The 21941-nt window shown below is 48.3% G+C and overlaps 1 protein-coding gene across 1 annotated transcript; it reads left to right on the forward strand.

Moving 5' to 3' along the window:
• Positions 1 to 55: 55 nt before the first annotated feature.
• Positions 56 to 11246, forward strand: PRKCSH (PRKCSH beta subunit of glucosidase II). The gene is made up of 17 exons (XM_077261923.1): positions 56 to 233; positions 2135 to 2251; positions 2405 to 2500; positions 2722 to 2779; positions 2868 to 2985; positions 3129 to 3258; positions 3333 to 3417; positions 3499 to 3577; positions 4031 to 4117; positions 4186 to 4323; positions 4482 to 4557; positions 4641 to 4710; positions 6846 to 6935; positions 7045 to 7119; positions 7221 to 7320; positions 8228 to 8382; positions 10739 to 11246. Exons 1-16 carry the CDS (start codon positions 143 to 145, stop codon positions 8366 to 8368), a joined length of 1551 nt encoding a protein of 516 aa, XP_077118038.1. The 5' UTR covers positions 56 to 142; the 3' UTR covers positions 8369 to 8382; positions 10739 to 11246.
• Positions 11247 to 21941: the final 10695 nt, after the last annotated feature.

The following is a 21941-nucleotide window of genomic DNA, read 5'->3' on the forward strand; positions in this document are numbered from 1 at the left end:
ACCAACTGCCTCAACCAAGATGGCCACTCGCGTCGTCCGGAAGTGACGTCAGCGGAAGTGTCGCTTTAATTAGACTTTACCCCCCGACTGACGGTGTCAAAGAGGCTCCAGAAGGCGGATATTGAGTTCCTGGTGTGCGGAGATGCAGCCCGTTGTTGTTTTCCTGGTGCTCCTGGCGGGGCTCGGTTGCCGGGCGGTGGAGGTGAAGAGACCCCGCGGCGTCTCCCTGTCCAGTGAGTGATGTCTTCATTCATTATCGCTGCTATGCGATTCACCAGCATGCAATACTTCCTCCGGGACTCCGGGTGGCGCTGTGACGCAGAGGCTCCTTTCCTACAGTTGTAGTGTTAAGCTTCATTCAATGGTCTGTGCCTTATTCCAGTCACTTGTCTGTAGGGTGCAGCGCTCTCTGCTGGCTGTTCTGTGAACTGCACCAAGAAATCTAATTGCGCTGCTCATATTCTAGACTTTTCTGTATGGGCCTTTAATATGTCAGTAATGTCTCACCCAGCTTTCCCGGACTCCTGAATGGCAAATAAGCTTATTTATGTCTTTCTACATCCCACACATGGCTTGTCAAGGCTCAAACTGTGTTTTATGCCATAAATGTCTGTGAGATACTTTGAAAGCTGGGTGATCGGAGCCGTAGCGATGTCCATAGTGACCACTGCTCACATCGGTCGTCACTCAGCTTTCCCAGAAATGTTTCTGGTGGTACGTATAATAAGAAAACTAAGCAGGTTTACCCGTCAGGATACTGGGAAAGCTGGGTGGCAATAGAAGACTTCTAAATGCAATTCTCTGTATATGCAGAAATGTGAGAAATGGATATAAATATGCCTACTTGCCATTCAGAAGTCTGAAAAAGCTGGGTGATGACTACTACAAGAGCGGTAATTGTGACCGTGTTGTCACCCAGCTTTCCCAGACTGAGCAAATCAGATTAGTTCTGCTGTAATTCATCTGCTGGCTGGCCGCTCAGCAGTCTGGGAAAGCTGGGTGACATCGCATGGCAGAGCCTTAGAGAAACAGGTGTAACCCATAAATGGCCACCAGCTGTGATATAACACCCAGCTCTCTCAGGCTTCTGAAAGGCAAGGCTACTCTGCTGTGGCTGCAGCAGGAGGATTATTCTGTCTGGGAAAGCTCGGTGGCCATATAAGGCATCCACTAGTCCTGTGTCATGTCTTGTCACCCAGCTTTCCCAGACTCCTGAGTGGCAAATCTTGAGTACTTTTGCAGTAAAAAAGCATCTATTATTATGCAGAAATCAAAAGAAGCTGGGTGAGGGCTCCTGCAAGAGAGGTCATTGTGACTGTTGGGTCACCCAGCTTTCTCAGACTGAGGAAATTGGATTTGTTCTATTGTAATTTATCTGCTGCCTCCATCACTGAGCAGGTTGACCTGCAGGTGTCTGGGAAAGCTGGGTTTCATCTCATGGGAGAGCCGTGGTGGGGGCCAGAGTTCGGAAACATAAGTAACCAATACATGGCTCCCACTTTACAGGTCTGGTTTTAATGCCACTCCGCTTTCTCAGACTCCTGAATGACAAGTCTGCTCTGTTATAGTAGAATTAATGTGACTTCCTCAGTCTGGGAAAGCTGGGTGACAATATATTATGTTAGTCATAGTGCTTGCAATATGTTGGTTATCCATGTTTCTTCAGATTGTCATCCAGCTTTCCCAGACTGCTGAGTGGCAAATCTGCTCAGCTATGGATGCAGCACATGAATTATAATTGGATTTTTGCTCGGATGTGCCATTTGGTAGTCTGGGAAAGTTGGGTGGCATTTCGTGGCTGTGGCCAATCTAAAGAAACCTACAATGCCACCCAGCTTTCCCAGACTCCTGAATGGCAAGCCTGCTAGGCTACGGATGCAGCAAATGAATTTCAGTCAAACTGATCTGATATGCACAGTCTGGGATGGCCACCACTATACCTCTCCCATGTGCTGTCACCCAGCTTTCCCAGTCTCCTGACTGCCAAAACCACTTAGCATTATCCCCCACACAGCCATAGCTCTGTGGATCAGCGACCACTTCAGTGCCGGCTGTAGTGATAGATGACGTGGGGGCCTTAAAGGGACGTGTGTTTGAGAACATGGCGGATGTGTAACGTCTCCTTCTTTCCCAGATCGCAGCTTCTACGATGAGACCAAACCCTTCACCTGCCTGGACGGATCCAAGACCATCCCCTTCGACCACGTGAACGACGACTACTGCGACTGCGCCGATGGAACCGACGAGCCCGGTAAGGAGACAGAGCGCCCTCTGCTGGAGAAATGTGGTATCACACGGCGCCCAATCATGTGTTACAACTGTCCGTCCTCTAGGGGGAGCTGGAGGCCATTACTGCAAAATGCTCTCCAACCTGTTACTGACCGGGCCTTCTTCCTCCCATCAGGCACCGCTGCGTGCGCCAATGGCAAATTCCACTGTACCAACGCTGGGTTCAAGCCTCAGTACATCCCGGCATCACGGGTCAACGACGGCATCTGCGGTAAGAAACCTTGTCATCATGCCCTTGACCTTGTGGGACTACAGCTCCCAGCACATTGGAAATTGGGGAAAGAGGTCACTGTGCTGCATCCCCTTCATTCGTGGGATGGGTCAGACCGGACCGCCACAGGTCCTGGCGAGAAAAGGCTGTTCCTTAATGAGATGGGCATATCCCTTTAATTGCGGAGCCGCAGAGCTGACGGTCGTCTCCTCTCCCCGCAGATTGCTGCGACACCACCGATGAGTATAACAGCGGAGCGCGCTGCCAGAACACGTGCCGGTGAGTAGCGCCCCCTGTGGAGAGGGTCAGGTATTGCTAGCAGGTTTTTGGGGGGATCTTTCACTTCTCGCTTTCTGGTCTTTCTCAGAGAGATGGGCAAACAGGAGCGAGAGGAGCTGGAGAAGAAGGCCGAGATGGCCCGGGAGGGCATGCTGCTGAAGCAGAGGTTTATCGAGGAGGCCCGAAAAGGCCGAGAAGAGAAGCAGGTGATGGCCGTAGATGAGCCCTGGTGGGACGAGGGGATTGGGCATGTGGATGTAGATATGCCTGATCTGTCTGTCCTCAGGGGGGAGGAGGTGTCATAGTTAGTCCCGAGTCGTGATCGCCATGCTGACTGTTTCCCGCCCAGGTGCAGCTGCAGGAGCTGGTGGAGAAGCGGCAGAGCGTGCAGGCTCAGGTGGACGCCCTGCGCGCCGAGAAGGAGGTGGCCGAGAAGCCGGAGAAGGAAGCCACAGATGCTCACAAGAAGGAGTGGGAAGGTGCCGCCCGCCCGTCCCCCGCCGCCATATTGCCCTGGATTTGGGGCATTTACACTTGTGTTTGCCTCTTGTAGAGCGGAGGGACGCTGAGAAGGCCGCGATGGAGAAGAAACGCTGCCTGGAAGTGTTTGCCGAGCTGGACCAGGACTCGGACGGCATGTGAGTAGTGCAGATCAGAGGGCCGTTTTGTGTACACAGCTCCCATGCAGAGCTATGCCTTCTCATGTCTGTTATCTATAGGGTTTCCACCCCGGAGCTGCTCTCTCACATGGAGCTGGATTCAGACGGGGACGGATCGTTGTCCGATAAAGAAGCCCTGGTGAGGCCTGTGGGTGGAGGGGCGCTTTATAGCCGGTCTAAAGGGGGCGTCACAGGATCTAAGACCCCATAAGTGAGGGCAGTGGTGAAAGCAGTAGTCTGCAATCATCCCCTTGGAGTCTTATTTTTCAGACCCCCCCCCCCAACTGATCTCATTTGTCCAGTTAGATGGGGTCCAGCAGCCCCCGGAGGTACAGCACAGCGCCGTACACTGTGTAGTGGCCATGACTGGGTACTGCAGCTCCTATAGAAGTGAATGTGACCCGAGCCGCAGTACCGTAACAGCTGTAGTTCTTAGAGCTACAAACATCCGATCGGTTGGGTTGCCTGGTGTCTGACCGCTACCCACCATCAGTTGGACAACCCCTTTAAAAATGTGTGACATATGTGATGTCCTGGGGTGTGAGGGGGTCTATGTCATGGGGTCATGGGTGTCGTGTCTTCCTTCCTGCAGGATCTTCTCAGAGGGTCGTACTCGGTGGATGCCGCCACCTTCCTGGACTCCGTGTGGCCACAGGTTAAAGAGAAGTTCAAGTCAGAGGTTGGTGCTGACAGGCGGCTTTCTGGGCGCTGCGTGTGGCCAGTATTCATGTGGTTAATGTCCGCCAGAGCGACGCCCCACCATTGCCCCCAGTGGAAGAGGGGACCGAAAGCCACCCGGAAATCCCCACTGAGGAAGATGAGGATGATGACGTAGCTGAGGGAGATGAGGAGGATGATGATGACGACTCTGATGAAGAGCACAGGGTGAGTCCATAAGAAAATTCTGCCTTCCCAGAGCCACCACTAGGGGGAGCTACTGAGTAAGGGATTTATTATAAGCTTCATTATAGTATAGCACGGCATGTGGGGGAGGGGAAAGGTGTAACGTAAGGATTCGTGTGTCTGATCCACTGTTATCACAGGCTCCACCAAGCAAGTCACCCACCGAGGAAGTGGAGATGCCCCCATATGACGAGGCCACCCAGGCTCTGATAGACAGTGAGTGACGTAATCCATCCTCCAAGTAATGACTACCACCCCTATCATCCTTCATTATCATCGCAATATTGTCTTTATTGCAGCTGCTCAAGTGGCTCGTAATCAGTATGATGAAGCGGAGAAGTCGCTGCGAGAAATTGAGGATACAATTAGGTTTGTAGCAACCCGGCTCCTGATCCTCTTATTACCCCTGTAACCTCTTATTACAGTAACCCGGCTCCTGATCCTCTTATTACCCTGTAACCTCTTATTACAGTAACCCGGCTCCTGATCCTCTTATTACCCTGTAACCTCTTATTACAGTAACCCGGCTCCTGATCCTCTTATTACCCCTGTAACCTCTTATTACAGTAACCCGGCTCCTGATCCTCTTATTACCCTGTAACCTCTTATTACAGTAACCTGGCTCCTGATCCTCTTATTACCCTGTAACCTCTTATTACAGTAACCCGGCTCCTGATCCTCTTATTACCCCTGTAACCTCTTATTACAGTAACCCGGCTCCTGATCCTCTTATTACCCTGTAACCTCTTATTACAGTAACCCGGCTCCTGATCCTCTTATTACCCCTGTAACCTCTTATTACAGTAACCCGGCTCCTGATCCTCTTATTACCCCTGTAACCTCTTATTACAGTAACCCGGCTCCTGATCCTCTTATTACCCTGTAACCTCTTATTACAGTAACCCGGCTCCTGATCCTCTTATTACACCTGTAACCTCTTATTACAGTAACCCGGCTCCTGATCCTCTTATTACCCTGTAACTTCTTATTACAGTAACCCGGCTCCTGATCCTCTTATTACCCTGTAACCTCTTATTACAGTAACCCGGCTCCTGGTCCTCTTATTACCCTGTAACCTCTTATTACAGTAACCCAGCTCCTGATCCTCTTATTACCCCTGTACCCTCTTATTACAGTAACCCGGCTCCTGATCCTCTTATTACCCTGTAACCTCTTATTACAGTAACCCGGCTCCTGATCCTCTTATTACCCTGTAACCTCTTATTACAGTAACCCGACTCCTGATCCTCTTATTACCCTGTAACCTCTTATTACAGTAACCCGGCTCCTGATCCTCTTATTACCCCTGTACCCTCTTATTACAGTAACCCGGCTCCTGACCCTCTTATTACCCTGTAACCTCTTATTACAGTAACCCGGCTCCTGATCCTCTTATTACCTCTGTAACCTCTTATTACAGTAACCCGGCTCCTGATCCTCTTATTACCTTGTAACCTCTTATTACAGTAACCCGGCTCCTGAGCCTCTTATTACCCCTGTAACCTCTTATTACAGTAACCCGGCTCCTGAGCCTCTTATTACCCTGTAACCTCTTATTACAGTAACCCGGCTCCTGATCCTCTTATTACCCCTGTAACCTCTTATTACAGTAACCCGGCTCCTGATCCTCTTATTACCCTGTAACCTCTTATTACAGTAACCCGGCTCCTGATCCTCTTATTACCCTGTAACCTCTTATTACAGTAACCCGGCTCCTGGTCCTCTTATTACCCTGTACCCTCTTATTACAGTAACCCGGCTCCTGATCCTCTTATTACCCTGTAACCTCTTATTACAGTAACCCGACTCCTGATCCTCTTATTACCCTGTAACCTCTTATTACAGTAACCCGGCTCCTGATCCTCTTATTACCCTGTAACCTCTTATTACAGTAACCCGGCTCCTGATCCTCTTATTACCCTGTAACCTCTTATTACAGTAACCCGGCTCCTGATCCTCTTATTACCCTGTAACCTCTTATTACAGTAACCCGGCTCCTGATCCTCTTATTACCCTGTAACCTCTTATTACAGTAACCCGGCTCCTGATCCTCTTATTACCCTGTAGCCTTATTACAGTAACCCGGCTCCTGATCCTCTTATTACCCTGTAACCTCTTATTACAGTAACCCGGCTCCTGATCCTCTTATTACCCTGTAACCTCTTATTACAGTAACCCGGCTCCAGATCCTCTTATTACCCTGTAACCTCTTATTACAGTAACCCGGCTCCTGATCCTCTTATTACCCTGTAACCTCTTATTACAGTAACCCGGCTCCTGATCCTCTTATTACCTCTGTAACCTCTTATTACAGTAACCCGGCTCCTGATCCTCTTATTACCTCTGTAACCTCTTATTACAGTAACCCGGCTCCTGATCCTCTTATTACCCCTGTAACCTCTTATTACAGTAACCCGGCTCCTGATCCCCTTATTACCCCTTGTATTTTGTACCTCGGTTCCTTGTTGCGCTTTGACCTTTCCGTCTTGCTCGTCTGTGTTTAGGAATCTGGAGAAGGAGATTTCCTTGAATTTTGGGTCACACGGGGAGTTTTCTTATCTTTATGGACAATGCTACGAGCTATCGACCAGCGAGTAAGTATAATGGAGACGTTCCCGGGTGATCGTGTATAATAGATCTCTGGATATTGGATGCTTGTGTTCAGACTGTATTATAGGACGTTCCTGTGATTTTCTTTTCTAGATATATTTATCGCTTGTGTCCATTTAGTCGTGTGACACAGAAGCCGAAGGTTGGAGGCTCGGAGACTAATTTGGGGTGAGAGGTTTTGGTCTTTTTTTTTTTTTTTTTAAATCTTCTTTCTGAGTATTATGTAAATATTGGGTCCAAGTCTTTCTGATGATTCTTCTTTTCCACAGATCATGGGGATTCTGGTCAGGACCTGAAAATGATCGATTCAGTACAATGAAATATGAACAAGGCACAGCCTGTTGGCAGGGACCAAACCGATCGACACAGGTGAGTGATAGAAAGTATTTGCCCCCTTCACATGTGACCCAGAATGGAGTAGGAGGAGCTATGGGACATGGTGTTTGCCCCTCCCACCACAGGGGAAAGAGGAGGAGCTATGGGACATGGTGTTTGCCCCTCCCACCACAGGGGAATGAGGAGGAGCTATGGGACATGGCGTCTGCCCCTCCCGCCACAGGGGAAAGAGGAGGAGCTATGGGACATGGCGTCTGCCCCTCCCACCACAGGGGAAAGAGGAGGAGCTATGGGACATGGCGTCTGCCCCTCCCGCCACAGGGGAAAGAGGAGGAGCTATGGGACATGGCGTCTGCCCCTCCCGCCACAGGGGAAAGAGGAGGAGCTATGGGACATGGCGTTTGCCCCTCCCACCACAGGGGAAAGAGGAGGAGCTATGGGACATGGCGTCTGCCCCTCCCGCCACAGGGGAAAGAGGAGGAGCTATGGGACATGGCGTTTGCCCCTCCCACCACAGGGGAAAGAGGAGGAGCTATGGGACACGGCGTCTGCCCCTCCCGCCACTGGGGAATGAGGAGGAGCTATGGGACATGGCGTCTGCCCCTCCCGCCACAGGGGAAAGAGGAGGAGCTATGGGACATGGCGTCTGCCCCTCCCGCCACAGGGGAAAGAGGAGGAGCTATGGGACATGGCGTTTGCCCCTCCCACCACAGGGGAAAGAGGAGGAGCTATGGGACATGGCGTCTGCCCCTCTCACCACAGGGGAAAGAGGAGGAGCTATGGGACATGGCGTCTGCCTCTCCCACTGTAGTGACCGGTCCTTATATATTAGGAATCTCAGCACTGCGGCCGTAGCATCTTGTCTTTTCTGTGCTCCTCCTGTTTGCCGCCAGTGATGGACGCTCTGAGACTCGTGAATGATGTGGTTTCTGCTCTGCAGGTGAAGCTGTACTGCGGGAAGGAGACCGTGGTCACGTCGACCTCTGAGCCCAGTCGCTGCGAATACCTCATGGAGTTCTTCACTCCGGCCGCCTGCCATCAGCCGGTGGACATCCCCCAGGAGGAGCATGACGAGCTGTGATACCAGCAGAACAGGTGCCACATAACACCACATGTCCCTCCATCAGGTCAGGACGGGCGCTGACCCAGACCTAGGGGGCCGGAGCACAACACCGCCATTGTTCAGCTATTTCCCTCTAGGCCAATAATATTGGGTCTCTTTTTAAGAGGTTGGATAATTTTTCTTTAATCCATTAGTGCAAAATCGGGTACATGTGCTTCAGTGCTGGGACGGACCCATAGAAGCCGGCATGGCGCGGTGCTGGGACGGACCCATAGAAGCCGGCATGGCGTGGTGCTGGGGACGGACCCATAGAAGCCGGCATGGCGTGGTGCTGGGGACGGACCCATAGAAGCCGGCATGGCGTGGTGCTGGGGACGGACCCATAGAAGCCGGCATGGCGCGGTGCTGGGACGGACCCATAGAAGCCGGCATGGCGCGGTGCTGGGACGGACCCATAGAAGCCGGCATGGCGCAGTCCGGAGACACGTGATGTGTCAATGCTTATACTAGACACGGCGCCATCCTGGGCGCTGAGAGGAGACCTGCACTGAGAACACTCCTCCGCTGCCTCCCCCTCCGCTGCCTCCCCGTCCACTGCCTCCCCGTACTCCTAGTGTATAGCATTGGAGGACCGAAAGTCCTGACAAGTAAACGAAGCAGTTACTGGGAGGTCGCTTAGTTTTTTACTGGACTGAAGCCAAATCTCTTACAGTTATTTTCAATGTGAAAGTGAATCGGTCACCGATAATTTGAATGCAACATGATGTAGGGGCTAAAACTCTGATTCCAGCGATGTGTCACTTACTGGGCTGTTTGCTGCAGTTTTGATAATCCCCCCTGTTTTCTCTGCTGCAGATCTAGCAGTTCTCTAAATGCTGAGCTCTGTATAACCCCGCCCACAACACTGATTGGCTGCTTTCTGCTGTGTACCCTACGCATAGGTGGAAGGCTGCCAATCAGTGGTGTGGGTGGGGTTAGAGAGAGCTCATGAATATGGAGGACTACATGGCAGCAGGTCTACTAGTCCTGTAGTGGTGATCTCCTGCTGATAAAACTCTGATTATATCAAAACTGCAGCATGCAGCCCAGTAAGTGACACATCGCTGAGGCCCTATGTTATGTTGCTCTCTGATTAGGTGGCAAACTCCCGGTGACCCGATTCCCTTTGGGTATGTGCACACAGTCAGTATTTTCAGCAGAAAAACCTGCCAATACCGGAGCGTTGGCAGGAAAAACACTGACGGGTGGTTTTAATGCATTTGTTCTGTCATTTGGGTGGAAAAAAAAAAAGTGACATATTGTAGATTGGAAACTGCTTCAAATATGCAAGGAAAAGATACCAAAGTGAATAAGATGTGACGTCCCGTAATACTGTGCGTCTTCATGGTGACACCGCAGTGCTTCAGCAAACCTATTTATGACTTTTAATGCTGGATAGAAAGTGGGGGGGAGAAGCTACTTCTTAAAGTGGTTAACCCTTTTTTTTTATGCATTTTTGGTTTTTTTCCTCCAATAGCATTTATTTATTTTTATAAAACTGAGCACCTCCTTTTTTTTTTTTCTTTTTTTTTGTTAGATTTTTATTTTATTTTTTTTTGTTTTTCTTTACAGCTTTTGCCACGTGGGTTAATTCTATAAAAAAAAAAAAATCTGGACTTTTAAGGATGCAGCAATAATAAATGTGGTGTGGTTTTTTTTTTTTTTTTTCTCATTTATTTTTAATGGTGGGAAAGACCAGGGAATCAAGTTTTAATTTTTAACGTTTATTTTTTTAAACCTGCGATTGTCTGATTGCTTGCACTAAATAATAATAATAATATCACATCTATATAGAGAATCGCACTCTCCTGCGAGGCCCAGCCATAGACTGGACTGTAGTGAAGCGCCACCATTGCAGGCGTGAAGGAACCTTCAGTCAACCCACTGGCTGCTATGGAAATCTATGAGCACTCTGTCATCGGGGGATCTGATGACCCCAGATTGCACATCTTAAATGCTGTAGTCAGACAGTGACAGCAGCATTTAGAGGGTGAACAGCAGCGAGTGGCGCTTAGCTCCAGTCACTGCTGTTACAGGAAGATGTCAGCTGTGTAACACCTCCAGCATCTGCTGGGAGTTGTGCGGGCTCAGCTCCTGAGCCTGCTGCATCACGTAGGAGAACCTGAAGAAATGTCTACGTATAAACTCCAAAAACATACTGATGGGTTCGACTGGACCCAATGTGGACGGAGATCGACATGACTGTCTGGACTGTCAATTTTCAAGAGTGCAAAACAGGGAGGCCGGGCGCGCTCCTGATGATGCAAGATGACGCCTGAATGTACATCATGTGCCTGCTTTCATAATGGCCCACACTAACGTTGATCTTTCTCCTTTTGTTTGCACCAGACGTAGAGAAGACCGCGTGTGAACGGAACCAGACGGACTGTGAAGAGTTAGATCCGACGGCCGCCTTGTTCCACATCGTCCCCAACCTCATTCCAGACCCCCCGTCCCACCTTCACCCCATCTCTGCAGTAAAGGACACAAGCAACCGAAAGACACATTCCATCCACCATCCCTCCATCGCTGCTGCCCTGCGTCACCTTCACTTTATTTTACACACTTGAGACTTAAAGGGGAGGTCCATAAGTTTATTTTTTCCTTGAGAAACAATGCTACTTCTGCCCACTGGTTGTGCCTGGTATTGCAGCTCTTTAAGTAAACTGCAAAATCCGACAAAGCCCAAGGACAGAAATGTCACTAATTATTGATAAATGTAATTTTTTTTTAAATATACATAAATCATGGATATCCTCTTTTTAAAATAATATTCCAAGTAGCTGCTATAGTATCTCTTGTTTCCATGCTAATGACGGGATTGTTCTGTGCTCAAAAATACATGTTTCTATAAAAACTGAAAGTGTAGTGCCTTTTTTTTTTTTTTTTTTTTTTTTTCTTTCTCCTCTTCTATATCGGTCATGTCACTTTGTCACTAGTGCTTTGTTTGCAGAGCATAATCAGAATTGTGTGATCAGCAGCCACCACTAGGGGGAGCTCACTGAGGAAATGTTCAGTAGAAGTCTGTGTAATGAGCTCCTCCTAGTGGTGCATTCAGGAAGTTGTTTTTGTTTTTTACTATGAGGGTAGGAGTCAGGATAGGTACAGAGAATACATAAAGTGCATGTACAAAAATGCTCAAAGCCTTACCTACAAAATGGAGCAATTAGAATTAATATTTTAGTAGGAAAATTATGATCTAGTTGGAATAATGAGGAGGTAAGTTTCATATTGGACCAGGGAAACGCATTGGTTGTCCTCTATTTGGACTTTTCAAAGGCGTTTGTGTAACATAAAAGGTTAATACATAAAATGAACACAGTGGGACTAAGGGAAAAATGTGTGATGGGAAGCAAGGTGGTTTTTAATAGAAAACACTGATTTGGTTAACATGGGGGTGTGTGCTGCGGCCGTTTCCAATTAGACTGAGTATTTTGAGCGCTCAAGAATGAGACTGCACACCATTGTGACAATAACATTCCACCAATACTGATGATTTATTGTACATACATGGATTTATAATTGCATATAGAAAGGGGTGGTTAGTTAATTACCATATTGTCAATCTCCTCTGTTATTGGTTATCTAAATACATATGGAATATTGTGATTAATGCACATATGAATGCTGATTAAGCAACTACAGTGTAACTGTCTGCATCTAGGACAAAGTTGAGACATCTGATCATCACTTAATACATATGGCGTTGTTCTGCTTTTGGCTGGAAATCCCCGAACAGTCTGTCTGGCTTATATCAGTTTGTCAGCCATTTTATGCAATTGATTATAGTGTATATATTAGCTGTGGATATATGAGTATATATAATTATATGAGTATATATGCAAGTGAGATCTATATGATATATATTTCCATCACAATCCTCCTTAGATATCACTTGCCCTAATCCTAGCCTCCTGTCCCAAAGCGCTGCAACTCTTTTGTGCTGCCGGTGGACTGACGCAAGCCTAGCGCCTACGCCCCACTCTGTACAGACTTTTCGCATATGGGTGGTCAGGAGATCTGTCCCTAACTGGGGTTCGTTGCAATCTTAGTCAACAGCATGTGTATTGAGCGGTGTGTATTCTTTATCAGGTAGGTCATTATCCGGTCAGGCAGGGCATCCACAACATCATTCTGGCTTGGGTGTATGTTCTGAAATGGGAGCTTTCTTGCAATGCAATGCGTGGATCCAAGTGGGTGTTCCCTCCAGCTTCACAGAGGTTGGTGTCATCAGCAGGGCAGGACCATCAAATCTGGGATCGAGTGGTGTTCTCCTTACAAACTTTTTCACCAACCCCCAGTCTCCTGGCTTCAAGGAGTGTGTACCGGACACTGAATCTGGATCTGGCAATGAAGAAAAAACTCAAGAATGGATGTTAGCAAGTTTCTTGGTGAGTTCAATTACATAAACAAAGTATCATATTGCATAGTCAGCTGCTGAGGGAAAGAATACCCCTAACCTGGGACTAGACCCAAACAAAATTTCATATGGTGACAGCTTTTCTGGGCCTCTGGAAGTGTGCCTTACACTAAGTAGTGTGATTGGGAGCGTCTCATGCCATGGTTTGTTTGTCTCTTGGGCAACTTTCAACATCCTGTTCTTAAGTGTCCCATTCAGTCTTTCCACTCTCACCACTCTCAGGATTGTAAGGAGTGTGTAGGCCTAAGTCTGACCCTACTGCTGACCAGATCTCCCGTGTGAGATTTGCTGTGGAATGCGGGTCCCTGGTCACTCTATCACTTCTGGGACCCCATATCTGCATACTATCTCTGAGAGTAGCTTCTTTGCAGTAGTCTTTGCTGATTGGTTCCTCACTGGGAAAACTTCTGGCCATCCTGAGAACACGTCCACGACCTTAAGGGCATATTCGAAACCCCCACTTGGCGATGTCTGGATGTGGTCTATCTGGATCCTCTGGAAGGGGTACAGTGGTCTGGCAAGATGATGTGTGGGAACTTTCCATTCTTCCAGGGTTGCATTTGCCACAGGCAGGGCCAGACTGGGACTAAAATTCAGCCCTGGTATTTGAAGTTACACAGGCCCACTTGTCACATGGTGACTGTATAATATCTTTGTACACTTGTAGGCCGGGCTGGTTTTAGGCAAAGTGGGACCCTAGGCAAAGTTTATAATGGGTCCCCAAATGCTAACATACTGCACATCACACAAAAGCATTTCGGTTGTATTTACATGCGCTGAGTTCAGGCCACTAAATGAGTTTGATCGACAATACTGAAGTTGTTCAACACTTGTTTCCCGGCCTCTTTCCACCAGCTGAGGAATAATGATGGGACAGAACGATCACTAATAGATCCCTAACAGATCACCATACAGTATCATGTTATCAGCAGCACATCTACAGTTTACACCGGCGATGTGCTGCTGAGAACAAGGATTTTTGCTCCGGCAAAAACAATCTGAATATGCAGCATTTTACTTGTTTAGTAAAATACACCCCATAGTCCTCCATATATTGTAATGTGCTCCACAGTCCTCCATATAGTATAATACACTCCCTATAGTCCTCCATATATTAAAATACACTGCTCAGTCCTCCACATAGTATAATACACTCCTCATAGTGCTCCATATAGTATAATGCCCCGCCATAGTCATCCATGTAGTACAATTCACTTCCCATAGTATAATGCACCCCATAGTTCTTCATATAGTATAACGTATTCCCCATAGTCCTCGATACAGTATAATGCAGCCCACATATAGTATAATGCAGCCACCACCCCACAGAGTATAATGTAACCCCCCATAGAATATAATGCAGCCCCCCTCATAGTTTAATGCAGCCCCATCAGAGTATGATGCAATCACCCCTTGTGATGGTGGATATGTTATGTGGGTATCATTTTGTGTATATTTATATTTTACTGATTATCATGGTGTTCTCTTGTAGGATGAGCTATTTGCCAATTGATGAATTGTTGTTATTTGCCATCTGATATCAGCCCCCACAGTCCTGTACTGTTATCTCTCCACAGGGTCAGTGAATAATGTTGTTTGCTAATATGCTAATGACATGTTGACCTAGCTTGTTGAAACAAGGAGCCCCTGCAACCCACCCCCCTAACCTGTGAATGAGGAGAGGGACTTGTAAATATCAGGGAGGTGAGACAGATCAGTCTTGTGTGGAATGATGAACACCGCACGTCACAAGGGGAAGCATATGGACCATTTTTTATCCTCTGCTGGATTATTGGACTCTCATCTCCTGGACATTTATCCGGTTACTGAACTGCATTCAGCTTCTGGACTATCTTTTTCCCTTCCCCCATGACGGCACACCTGAGTGAGGGGATCCGCCCAGTCAGGACAGGAAACCCTACTGAAAATAAAAGGGCGGTACCTCTCTGTTGCTTCATTTGGGTTTCCTGTCCTGACAGGGACCCTTGTGCTGAACACGGCGGTTCGACTTACCCAGGTCCCGTCCCGGCGTGGAAGAACAGGCAGCGCCTGTGCGTCGGAGGTTCGGGTCCTGGAGGCGCCGTCCGCAGGTCCCCCGGGTCGCTGCGTCCGTGCGGGCGTTGTGCAGCATGGTTGGAGGACCGGGTTCCTTCCATGGCTGCCACGCCGCTCTCCCCACTCTGCCGGCGTCCAGGCGCGGTGGCCGCTTCCGGGTCGCTCGTCTGACGTCACACGCCAGGCACGCTGGGAATGGGCGTGCCCGTGTGACGTCAGGAGCAGGCGCCGGATCCAAGATGGCGGCGCCCATGAAGAAACGCCGGCCGGTGGAAAAAGGACTCCGGCGGCGCGGCAGAGGAGGGGAGGGCCACCATTGGGCACCGGAGGAGGCGGGGAGTGCAGTGGTCCCCCCATAAAAGGGTGCTGGACCACAGAAGACGCGCTCATGTTCTAAACTTCACTATGGAAGTAGGACAACAGGAGCAGCAGCAGCAGCCGCCTTCACAGCAGCAGCAGGAGCTCTCACCAGATGCCTTGCCGAGCCACCACCATACCAGGAGCAGCCGCTCAAGTGGCTGTTCCGTCCGGCAAGATTCGTCGACGTCCAGGAGGGACGCTTCACGTGCATCTGTCCAGCCTCCAAAATCGGTACCCTTGATTGTCGGCGGTGGTGAGTGATCTACGTAAATGTATCCCTTATGGTAACAGGGTCCATTTTTCTGTTTTGATCACTAGGGGTCCAGGAAAGCTAGCGGTAAAACAAAGAACCGAGAGTGTGCCCTTTGTAAAGACCCGCTTGCAGTTCAGTATCAGAAGGATCTCTGTGCTAACTGCATTAGTAAGACTATACAAGAAGAAACCCCTAATTTCGCCACTAGCCTTAAAGCCATAATACAGGCTGAAATAAAAGACTCCTTGAAATTGGCCCTTAGCGAACCGAGAGGGAGAAGCCGTAAGGCGTCTACAGAATCAGATGCCTCTCAGAGACAGGGGAGTCATAAAACATCCCGATCTCCCTCTACTTCACCGGCCTCGGTCCACTCTTCGGATCCCTCCTCAGACAGTGATTCAGGAGGTCGTCCTTGCTTTCCAACTGAGGACGTGGACAAGTTAGTCAAAGCAGTCAGGTCTGCAATGGGTCTTAAAGAGGAGAAGAAGAAGACACCTAGGTCACTAGAGGATGTCATGTTTGGTGGCTTAGAAGAGAGGAGGAAACGCACGTTTCCGGTTAATGCAAAAATAAAAGCATTAATTGAGAAAGAGTGGAAAAGACCTGAAAAAATGGGTTCTTTGCCCTCTTCATCCAAAAGGAGATATCCCTTTGAGGATAAAGACTCTGAACCCTGGGAAAAGATCCCAAAAATTGACGGAGCAGTAGCCAAATGTTTGAAAAGATCATCCCTTCCACTAGAAGACTCGGGTGTTCTTAAAGACCCGCTCGATAAAAAAAGCTGATGGGTTTCTGAGGCATATCTGGGAAGCCTCAGCGGGGGGGCCTGAAGCCAGCAATTGCTGGAACTTGTACGGCCCGTGCTCTAATGGTCTGGCTACAGCAGATAGAAGATCAGCTAAGGGACAAAGTACCCAGAACTGACATCCTTGCCAATATATCTTTAGTGCAAGGAGCAGCAGCCTTTTTAGCAGACTCTTCTGCGGATTCCGCAAGACTAACGGCCAGAGCAGCGAGCTTGTCTAATGCGGCAAGAAGAGCCCTTTGGCTCAAAGGTTGTCCGGGGGATTTGCCATCTAAACACAAGCTATGCTCCATTCCATGTGATGGCCAACTTCTCTTTGGGAAAAAACTTGAAGAGATCCTGGAACATGCAGGAGATAAAAAGAAAGTCTTTCCCAATATCCCTAAAGAGTCCAAAAAAACTTTTTTTCGGAGGAGAAGATATAATAGAGGTCGCCCCCCAGGGGAGAGAAAAAACTGGGACTTTAGGGATAAGAGAGGATCGGGCTATATGTTTAAAGGGCCCTCTACATCGGCAAAAAAATCCCCCCAATGACATTACGCCAGAAGTGGGAGGAAGACTCTCCCTCTTCTTTCCGGCCTGGGTAAATATCTCCCCCAGTACCTGGGTCAAAAATATTATCAGAGACGGCCTCAAAATAAAATTCATCTGTCCACCCAGACGAAACTTTATTATAACTCCCCGAAGAAAGTCCCAGCAGGAACAATCTGCCCTAGAAGCCGAAGTCTTGGGACTTGTCCACAAAAAGGTTCTTCGGGAGGAAGGAGAGGGGTTTTACTCCCCCCTCTTCTTAATCCAAAAACCGGATGGTTCTTGGAGAACTATTATAAACCTAAGAAAACTCAACAAATCTTTAGAGAACTACTCTTTCAAGATGGAGTCTATAAATACGACCATAAAACTTCTTTTCCAACACTGCTTCATGGCAGTAATAGACTTGAAGGATGCATATTACCATATACCAATACATCCGGAATATCAGAAATACTTGAGAGTAGCTCTCTATATTCAGAATCAGGTAAAACATTATCAATACACAGCCCTTCCGTTCGGTCTGTCTACAGCTCCCAGGGTTTTCACCAAGGTGATTGTGGAAGTAATGTCGTACCTCCGGTCCCGGGATGTAGTCATTGTCCCATATCTGGACGATTTCCTTGTAATAGGAAGGTCAGAGTCCCACTGCACTCATCAAGTATCAGTGGTAACATCAACTCTAGTGGAGCTGGGCTGGTTAATAAATGTCCCCAAATCCAGACTGCTGCCAGCAAAATTACAGTCCTTCCTGGGGTTAATACTGGACTGCGAACGTCAGCTCTGCCTCCTTCCAGAAAACAAAGTAGACAAGATAATAAACCTGGCCAGTACAGCAATACGCCAGCCAACAATGACTCTGAGAAAGGCAATGTCCCTTCTAGGCTCGTTAACGTCGTGTATCCCGGCGGTAGCATGGGCACAATTCCACCTAAGACAACTACAGTGGGAAGTTCTCTCAGCTCAAAGACTGTTAAAAGGGCATTTAGAAGGAAATCTATGTCTCTCCCTGGGCGTAAGGGATTCCCTAGTTTGGTGGACGGTGAAAAACCACCTGGCAATGGGGGTCCGGTGGCAAAATCCGGTCATAGACATCATCACGACCGACGCAAGCGGTACAGGTTGGGGGGCTCACCTGAGATCTCACTCTGTACAAGGGACCTGGTCCATACGAGAGAAAAACTATGGATCAAACGAAAAAGAACTATGGGCAGTGGAGAAATCCCTAAGACATTTTCTTCCTTTACTTCGGGGTCGCCATACTCGAATCCTGACGGACAATCGAGCAGTGGTGGCGTATATCAATCATCAGGGGGGGACGAGGTCCAAAGGCCTCATGCATGCATCAAATCTACTCCTTCAACTAGCAGAACAACACCTGTCATCTCTGTCGGCGTTGCACATCAAAGGCATAGAAAACACTCAAGCGGACTTCCTGAGTCGCAGAGGCTTAAGGCAGGGGGAATGGTCCTTAAACCCCCAGATATTTCAACAAATAGTCCAGGCCTGGGGCACACCAGAAATAGACTTATTTGCCAACTCTCACAACAGAAAAGTCAGAAAGTTCCGCTCCTTGAATCCGAGAGAACATCCCTTCGCAGTAGATGCCCTACTGATACCCTGGAAGTTTTCTCTGGCCTACGCATTCCCCCCGATAGTGATGATTCCAGCTGTGATCCGGAAAATCAGGGAGGATCAGGCAAAAATCATCTTCATAGCTCCTTTTTGGCCAAGAAGACCATGGTTCTCCCTTCTAAGGCAGATGTCGGTAACAGACCCATGGATCCTACCAGAGGTTCCGGACCTGCTAACCCAGGGCCCAGTGACCCACTCTCAGGTGAAGGGCTTCCATCTCGCAGCCTGGAATTTGAGAGGGCGTTACTAAGTCGCCAAGGATTCTCTCCAGGGTTAATCTCCACCCTGTTGAAAAGCAGAAAACCCATAACCTCTAGGATCTATGGTAGGACATGGAAAAAATTTATTGACTTCCTGGGTGAACCATTGGGGGAGGTGCCTCCAGTAGGTCCTTTCCTAGAGTTTCTGCAAGCAGGATTACATCTTGGGTTAGCAACCAGCACCCTTAAAGTTCAGGTTTCTGCCTTGGGGGCCCTATATAATTGTAATCTTGCCTCAAATAGATGGGTCTCACGATTCATAAAATCTTGTAGTAGATCTCGGCCGGTCATTATTCCAAAAATCCCTCCTTGGGATCTAAACTTGGTCTTAGAAGCCCTGACTAAACAGCCCTTTGAGCCTTTGCAGGAGTTGTCACCTAAGTTACTTACCCTTAAAACAGTTCTACTAGTAGCCTTAACATCGGCACGTAGGGTAAGTGACTTACAGGCCTTGTCAATATGCCCTCCTTATACTCAGGTTTTTGATGACAGGATTGTTCTAAGACCAGACCCGGCTTATCTCCCCAAGGTGGTTCAAAAGTTCCATAGGAGTCAAGAGATTACTTTACCATCATTCTGTAGTAATCCTAAGAATCCAGGGGAACAAAAGTTCCACATGTTAGATGTGAGAAGAGCTATGTTACAATACATATCTATGACTAGTCAGTGGAGGAAAGACCAAACCCTATTCATAGCCTTTCAGGGTAGCAAAAGAGGGTGTGGGGTAGCTAAAAGTACTATTGCCAGATGGATTAGGGAGGCCATTAGTTTATCCTACTCTGTGGGTGGCACTCCGGTTCCCGAAGGCATCAAGGCTCACTCCACCAGAGCCGTGGCTACCTCCTGGGCAGAAAAAGCTGAGGTATCAATTGATCAAATTTGCAAGGCCGCTACCTGGTCCTCACCCTCAACTTTTTTCAAGCACTACCGGCTAGATCTTTCTTCCTCTGCTGACCTAACCTTTGGTAGAAGGGTGCTACAAGCGGTGGTCCCTCCCTAAGGTTTCATTCTACAAAATTCTCTCAGGTGTGCCGTCATGGGGGAAGGGAAAACACCAAGGTTACTTACGGGTAGCCGGTTTTTCCGGAGCCCATGACGGCACCCGTATATTCCCCCCCTTTTCACCCTTTCGGTGTGCACTATTGTTTTGGGTGTGTTTAGTTAATATAATGTGGTGTTGGATTGCCATGTGTACTAACCAGGGGGGCCTCTCATGCTCTGAAAACCAACTGAAGCGACAGAGAGGTACCGCCCTGTTATTTTCAGTAGGGTTTCCTGTCCTGACTGGGCGGATCCCCTCTCTCAGGTGTGCCGTCATGGGCTCCGGAAAAACCGGCTACCCGTAAGTAACCTTGGTGTATCCTTTGTGTGGTGGATCGTATATGGACCTTTCGTGTTTTTGCCTAAATAAAGCTTTAGGAATTGTTCACTATTCTCTTGCTCTGTTGCTCTGTTGAGCAGCACGGTGGCTCAGTGGATAGCACTGCAGCCTTGCAGCGCTGGAGTCCTGGGTTCTAATCCCACCTTGGACACCATCTGCAATGAGTTTATATGTTCTCCCCGTGTTTGCGTGGGTTTCCTCCAGGTACTCCGATTTCCTCCCACATTCCAAAGACATACTGATAGGGAATTTAGATTGTGAGCCCCATCGGGGACAGTGATGATAATGTGCAAAAACTGTAAAGCGCTGCAGAATATGTTAGCGCTATATAAAAAAAAAAATAAAGAAAATAAAGATTGTGTGGTATCGGAGAAGGACCCTGTGACAACTAGAGGCAGCAGTGGGATCAACAGAGTTGGTAAGCAATACGTTCGCTGCTACTACATTGGGAGAGTCTTGGGATAGAGAGGAGTTTAGGAGAGAAATAGAGGGTGACACTACCTTAGCAGCCCTTAGGCTACGGGCAGAATCTGAGCACATGGAAGATAATGGGGATGGCTTCACTCAAGAAAACGGACTGTATTATCGTGTAACAAAGGTCAGTGACGGGCAACCCTGACGCAACGACCAGGCAACTCATTGTTCCTCAGAAGTACAGGGCACAGCTACTCCAACTGGCCCTTGGCTGGGCATCAAGGGAGGAAAAGGACTGAAAAGAGACTCACCCAAAGTTTTTACTGGCCTGGCATCTCGCAGTCGGTAGCCCATTATTGCCGCACCTGCGATGTGTGCCAGCGAATGCGGCATCCAGGAGCTTGAAATAAGGTACCCCTGCAATCCCTGCCCATAATTGAAGAACCATTTCAACGTGTAGCTGTCGACATCATAGGTCCTCTGGCCCACCCCAGCCGGTCGGGGAAAAAATATAAATATACAAAAATGATACCCACATAACATATCCCACGATCACAACCCTCATAGAATATAAATATAATACAGCCCCCATAGAATATAATGTAGCCCCGAATAGAATATAATACAGCCCACCTCCCCATAGAATATAATGCAGCCCCATCAAAGAGTATGATGCAATCCTCCCTCATAAAATCTAATACAGCCCCCCCATAGAATATAATACAGCCCACCTCCCCATAATATATAATGTAGCCCCCCATAGAATATAATACAGCCCCCCATAGTATATAACACAGCCTCCCCATAGAATATAATATACCCCCACAATAGTATATAACACAGCCACATAGTATATAACACGGCCTCCCCTATAGACTATAATATACCCCCCATAGTATATAGCAAAGCCCGCATAGTATATAGCACAACCCGCATAGTATATAGCACAGCCTGCATAATATAGCACAGCCCACGTAGTAGTATACAGCACAGCCCGCATAGTATACAGCCCACACAGTAGTATACAGTACCCACAGCCCACACAGTAGTATACAGCCCACAGTAGCATACAGCCCACACAGTAGTATATAGCCCACACAGTAGTATACAGCACACACAGCCCACGCAGTAGTATACAGCACACACAGCCTACGTAGTAGTATACAGCCCACACAGTAGTATACAGCACACACAGCCAATGTAGTAGTATACAGCCCACACAGTAGTATACAGCACACACAGCCCACGCAGTAGTATACAGCACACAGTCCACGTAGTAGTATACAGCCCACACAGTAGTATGCAGCCCATGTAGTAATATACAGCCCACACAGTAGTATACAGCACACACAGGCCACGTAGTAGTATACAGCACAGCCCCCCCCCCCCCCGAGAATGGCCCCACAGTCCAGTTAAAAAAACAACACACTCCTCACCT

This window comes from Ranitomeya variabilis, chromosome 5 (assembly GCF_051348905.1).
Source record: "Ranitomeya variabilis isolate aRanVar5 chromosome 5, aRanVar5.hap1, whole genome shotgun sequence".
Taxonomy (NCBI): domain Eukaryota; kingdom Metazoa; phylum Chordata; class Amphibia; order Anura; family Dendrobatidae; genus Ranitomeya; species Ranitomeya variabilis.

Bases quoted from the DNA above. Each gene is read 5' to 3' on its own strand.
- PRKCSH (XM_077261923.1), top strand. From the start codon at position 143: ATGCAGCCCGTTGTTGTTTTCCTGGTGCTCCTGGCGGGGCTCGGTTGC. The intron at 4,711-6,845 runs GTTTGTAGCAAC...GTCTGTGTTTAG, and splicing joins GAAATTGAGGATACAATTAG to GAATCTGGAGAAGGAGATTT. The intron at 7,321-8,227 runs GTGAGTGATAGA...TCTGCTCTGCAG, and splicing joins GACCAAACCGATCGACACAG to GTGAAGCTGTACTGCGGGAA.